The sequence below is a fragment of the Cebus imitator genome, unplaced genomic scaffold (assembly GCF_001604975.1).
Source record: "Cebus imitator isolate Cc_AM_T3 unplaced genomic scaffold, Cebus_imitator-1.0 Scaffold45, whole genome shotgun sequence".
Taxonomy (NCBI): Eukaryota; Metazoa; Chordata; class Mammalia; order Primates; family Cebidae; genus Cebus; species Cebus imitator.
Genome location: NW_016107360.1, coordinates 9,074,693 through 9,080,854, shown reverse-complemented (window position 1 = coordinate 9,080,854; position 6,162 = coordinate 9,074,693). Strand labels below are relative to the sequence as shown.

The following is a 6,162-nucleotide window of genomic DNA, read 5'->3' as shown; positions in this document are numbered from 1 at the left end:
AACGTGAGTGAAACTCCGCCTCAAAAAAAAAAAAAAAAAAAAAGTAAGACATGCTTACTGTACATGTTGTGGCCACTCAGCAGAAGTGGGGTGGATCACCCACCCCAAATGTGGTTTGGTGTTGAACTGATGATGCCACATACCCATTAAGAAGGTGTGAAAATTTTTAGTATTCACATAATGATGCTTTCTGGGGAAAGCAGGAGAGGCTCTAAAGCTGGTCCAAAAATGGCTACAGAGAAGGGGATGAGGATGGGCTCAGCTTGTATTGTGATTAGTGAGTGCAGATGGGCACTGGTCCCTGCATGGGGGATGGGCTGATGTGGTTTGAGGTTTCACTGACACCATGGACAGAGCACCTGGAAGCTCTTAACACCTTGTATGGAGGATGGGGCCTCAGAAGCTGACAGCAGTCAGACGTCAAAAATGGGGTCAGTGTATTGTTACAGTACAGTGTAAAATATAGAGAGGGATGAAGAAGAAATTTTAAAAATGAAAAATTCTACCATCGTGTGTTAATTCCCATTAACACTTGGTTTGTAGCCTTTTTATTTCTCTGCATCTAATTTTTAATAACAAAATTAAAAATATACTGTAGGCCGGGTGCAGTAGCTCACGCTTGTAATCCCAGCACTTTGGGAGGCCGAGTTGGGTCTATCACGAGGTCAGGAGTTCAAGACCAGCCTGGCCAACATGGTAAAACCCCATTTCTACTAATAATACAAAAAGTAGCTTGGTGTGGTGACAGGCGCCTGTAATCCCAGCCACTGGGGAGACTGAGGCAGGAGAATCACTTGAACCTGGGTGGCAGAGGTTGTAGCGAGCTGAGATCACACCACCATACTCCAGCCTGGGTGATACAGTGAGATTCCATCTCAAAAAAAAAAATGCTGTATATAATTTTTACATACTCCTTATTTATTTTTTACTTAACATTGTTTTCCTGCATAGGTTTAAATATTTTTAAATACAATTTTTAACAAACACATAATATTCCTTTGAGTATATGTACCCTAATTTGCTTAACCATTACAATTTAGTGCTTAATACCTAACATTGAGACTGGGTACAGTGGCTAATGCCTGTAATTCCAGCACTTTGGGAGGCCAAGGTGGGCGGATTGCTTGACCCCAGGAGTTCGAGACTAGCCTGGGCAACATGGAAAACCCCCATCTCTACAAAAAATAGAAAAATTAGCCGGGCACAATGGCATGCACCTGCAGTCCCAGCTACTCGAGAGGTGGAAGAATCCCCTGAACCAGGAGGTTGAGGCTGAAGTGAGCCATGATTGTGCCACTTCATTCCAGCCTGGGCAACAGACTGAGCCCCTGTCTCCAAAATAATAATTAATAAGGCTGCAGTGAGCATTTTAATTTTATTTTTGTTGTAGTTTTTTAGGCAACTGCTTTAGCATAAATTCTTAGAGAATTACTGGACCAGAGGATGGGAACTTTTTGAAGACTTGGTACTTACTGATTGCCGCATTACTTTTTGGAACGTGGTGATATATGAAAATATCATCAACTCTTAATTATTGGGCAAAATGATGTCTGAATCTTCTTTCAGCTCTAGAATTCTCTAATTTTGTGACTGCATCTCTTATATAGGGGAAAAGAGGTAGAGGAGATAATTTGAGTTACAGATAATCTTCAAGCTTTGTTCCAGGAAAGGATTCCAGCCAGTGCTGTCTGCAGTCAGCTCGTCAGAGCTGCCACGCAATAGGCAAATGAATTGATGTTAATTTTTCATCACCCTCCCCTTCAGGAATTTGTGTGTTTTCTGGTAGAACTTCTATCGAATGGTGAAATAACTAAATATGAAAAGGAACAAGAGGAAAAAAATGACAAAATAGACCAGGAACTCCTCAGTAATTGGAGTTTTTCTGTTCTGTGATGTGAAATGCCTCTTTTGTGGTGTCCTGAAAGATCACAGAGACTTGTGCTGCTTTGGTGAGGCCAGTGGCTGTCACTGTTGGGGAGGAATCCCTGAGCATGCTCCTCATCTGGGGTCAGAGCTCATCCTGGATTCTATGTCCTGTTGGTGTTAGGGTGGTGATAAGAAGTGTCTTCTGTTCTGTCTCCTGGGCAGAGTCAGGATGCTTCAACTTTGTTTTTTCCCACTCGCAACCTCACTGGCACGAGTGTTGCCCAGGGCTGTGAGGGTGTGGGGTGGTGATTGGGTGTTAGTAGTCTAAGTGGTGGCCTGTTGCTCCCTCATTTCTTCCCTTCCAGCAGCAGCAGTTGATGCCTTGATGCAGAAGTGTGCACAAATGACATCATCTTTGGAGGAGTGTCTAGAGTGGGTTTTCAGAACACACAGACAAATCTTGACTGTTCCTTCCTGCTGTGGAGTCCAGTGTTGGGGACAGAGTTTCCAGGAGTGGTAATAAGCCTAAGACCAGACCTGTGTCCTGAAGATAGAATTTCTGTCTTTACTGTACTTTGTAGGACCTAGGACTGTCCTGTTTATCAGAAAGTGATATTTCTCTGGCCTAAACACGTGAAAAGGTTGAGCCTTTGCTGTGTGTGAGGCTCTGCCTTACATGCTTTACACAAACTTGCAGCAGAACCCATCAGGTAGGCACCATTAATTATCTCTAGACTGCACATGAAAGCCTGAGGTTCAGGGAAATGACAATTACCCAAGTTCTCCCAATTAGTAATATTAGAGTAGGGATATAATCCTAACCTCTTTATATCTGGCTCTGCCTTTCTTCCCAAAGCATTTCCCAAAGTGTGTGTTTTCCATGAGATATTAACAAAAGCCCTGAATAGAAGACATTTTATATCATTCTTATTTCAGGGGTGGTTGTATGGGAGATGATTCTCTATTTTATAAATTTCAAAGGTCACTGGATGGTGATCACCTCTGATTAACCCTGGTTGAGGAGTGGGTTTTCTTGATTGCAGTGGCAGAAGTGTAGGTGAAGTATGGGCGTTGGGGCAGTGAGTGGATGGAAAGAAGCCTTTCAGACTGCAGGTGGCTTTGAATTCCTTGTGAAGTGCAGCCAGGAGCCCAGGAGAGCCTTGGGACAGGACAATGGAAAAGGCCAAGTGTGAAGTTTCTAGTGGAGTCTTAATGTCTCCTTACCAAATAGTGATGATAAAGACTATTTAAAATTATTATTTTTAAAATTTTCTTGGAGATAAGATTTGTTGCTTTGTCACCCCGGCTAAGGTGCAGTGGCATGATCATTGCTCACTTGTAACTTTCCACTCGTAGGTTCAGGTGATCCCCTCACCTCAGCCTCCAGGGTAGCTGGTGTTGCCCAGGTCGGCCTTGAACTTCTGACCTCAAAGGATCCTCCTGCCTAAGCCCCCTAAATTGCTGGGATTATAGATGTGAGCTACCACGCAGAGAGAGACTATATTTAGGGTGGTTTTTGGTTTTGGTTTTTGGTTGGATTAAAGTAGAAACCTGGAGATGTGAGAAGGCTGGCAGCTCAGATATGAAATCAGACATTTATCATTTCACAAAGGATGTGTTGGCCGGGCGCGGTGGCTCACGGCTGTAATCCCAGCACTTTGGGAGGCTGAGGCGGGCAGATCACAAGATCAAGAGATTGAGACCATCCTGGTTAACATTGTGAAACCCTGTCTGTACTAAAAATACAAAAATTAGCTGGGTGTGGTGGCGCATACCTGTAGTCCCAGCTACTCTGGAAGCTGAGGCAGCAGAATCGTTTGAACTGGGAGGTGGACGTTGCAGTGAGCTGAGTATGTGCCACTGCACTCTAACCTTGAGACAGAGCGAGACTCCATCTTAAAAAAAAAAAAAAGAGGGCATGTCCACTGACTTTATCAGGAAATCAGAGATAAGAAATTGCATGATAAGGAATCGAATGACTGGGTAGAGGTCAGAGATAGATTCATAAATATGAGAAGGGAGTAATTTGGTTGGAGATGGTAATAAGGGCCAGGGGATTGTTTCCCAAGACTGGTGGGTGGAAAGGTAAGATGCCCCCAGACAGGCCTAGGTGGCCGAGGAAGGCCGTCCTCTCCGTCCAGGATAGGGGCCGCTGTTCTCTCTCTGTGTAGTGTCATCCTTGTCTAGTTCCTTTTCAGTCTTCACCCTGGAAAAGTCCACACTTAAAATGGACTATCGATCCACCTAGATAGTGGTTAAACAGGTGCTCACTTTATTCATTAGGCCTTTCTGTGCACCTTTCTATGGTATTGGAATTGAAAACCAATGAAAGAGAAAAGCATCTAATGGAGCCCTGGCCCCTGGTCCACAGCATGCCCGCAGTCCACACACGCACGTGCTGCCTTGTTTTCTTAAACACACAGCGTGGCTGCCGGCTTTCCATCTGAGTGCCGGCCTGCTGCTTCCCAGGGTTCTCTGCACAGGCTTGGAAAGCTAAATGACCTAAGACATCGAGGTGGCCTTATCATCAGCTTCCTTTGCTTGTCTCCTCCATTCCAGTGGTCGTGGAGTCGGACTTTGTAAAATATGAGAGGAAGTTTGCAAACCATGTGAGCGGAACCCTGGATACCGCACTGGGGAAGGTCAAGCTGAACGTGGGGGGCAGCAGCCGTGTAGAGAGCCAGTCTTCGTTTGGAACCCTGAGGAAGCAGGAGGTGGACTTGCAGCAGCTCATCAGAGACTCTGCGGAGAGGTAAGGAGGCTTCTGTTTGGCATTTTGGATTTTGACACATCTCACATTTAAAGGTCATTCAGTTGGACCTTTGTTGAAAAGGCGACAGATTCGATCTCTGCCAATCGATAAGTGTCTTGAATGCGCTTGTGCTGAAACGTCGTGAGAAGCACATTCTTTAGTCTGAAATTGCTTGACTGTTCTGGGCCTGAGGCAGGGAGGCTTGGGAAGCACTTTCAAAGGATGTTACTTCAGGCATATAGGTACTTCCTTCAATCGCATGATTTATAAAATGCCACCGGTGAAAACGCTCTGTCCTGCGTTTTTGAATATTAATTTTAGAAGCCGGAAAGTCATGACCCCCCCTCAGGCTCGTTATAGTTTTCTGATGAAAAAAAGAAAGCAAGTGAGAGGCTTATTAAAAAAAGAAAGCTCTAAAACAAGAGCTGTTTTTAGTCTTTGAAGTCTTGAAGAAAACCCCAAATTTATTCATGGTTTGGCTTTCGGTAAATACATTTTACCACAGGATAGCTCATCATTATTCTCACGTTTATTCAACATTCAAAAAATAATTGTATTAAGTGACTCCCATGTGCCATGTACTGTTCTACATTCTGGAGAGGCTGCAGAGAACAAAATGTCAAAATGCCTGCCCTGCATTCTAGTGAGGAGAGCAGTGTGTAGTAGGTTGACGGGAATCAGTGGTGGGGAGAGGGTCTAGGGCATGCTAGGAATGGGGGCTATGGATTTAGAAAGTGTGGCCAGAGAAGGTGTCATGGAGAAGCTGGCATGAGGGCAAAGCCCTGCAGGAGGAGAGGGAAGGCACAGGGACATCTGGGCAGGATGTTGTGGGCAGTGGCTTGTGCTCAGGGCGGCCTGGGCCCAGTGGGCAAGGGGAGGGCAGGAGGGCAGAGTTGGAGAGGCTGAAAGGAGTCGGGCACCAAGTCCCACAGGACATCTAAGGCCACTGGAGAGGCTAGATGGAAAGGCTCATTGAGAGCCAGTGGAGGATTCTGGGCAGGGAAGCGGCGTGATCTGACATGTTTTTTTAGAAGGATCATTCTGGCTCCTGAGTTGAGAAGAGCCTGGATGGGTGGCAGCCAGGAGTCTCGTTGAGAAGTCATTGCAGTAATTCAGCAGGGATGATATTTCAGTTTGTACAGTAATGGATGCATTTTCCTATGTAATTCTATTGCTCTTCATTCTTTTAAGGCAACAATTCAAATCCAAATAAATTAAGAGAAAATTCACTTAAGTATGACTGGCTTATTTTATCTTTAGAAACATTTGAAAGATTATATGGAATATTAAATATATGCTCATCCCACAAAATTAAGCTTAAAAATTAATGAATAAAAAATACGATAAGGGCCGGGCGCGGTGGCTCACGCCTGTAATCCCAGCACTTTGGGAGGCCGAGGCGGGTGGATCACGAGGTCAAGAGATCGAGACCATCCTGGGCAACATGGTGAAACCCCGTCTCTACTAAAAATACAAAAAATTAGCTGGGCATGGTGGCGCGTGCTTGTAATCCCAGCTACTCAGGAGGCTGAGGCAGGAGAATT

General features: G+C 44.9%; 1 protein-coding gene across 2 annotated transcripts in view; it reads left to right on the top strand.

Annotated features, from left to right (window-relative positions):
- The window catches only part of GSDME (gasdermin E), a 62,199-nt gene that overhangs the window by 10,331 nt on the left and 45,706 nt on the right, over positions 1–6,162 (top strand). For both annotated transcript variants that reach the window (XM_017527004.2, XM_017527003.2), the window contains exon 3: positions 4,426–4,618. In XM_017527004.2, the coding sequence (XP_017382493.1) occupies positions 4,426–4,618 (193 nt within the window). The remainder of the gene's footprint in view (positions 1–4,425; positions 4,619–6,162) is intronic.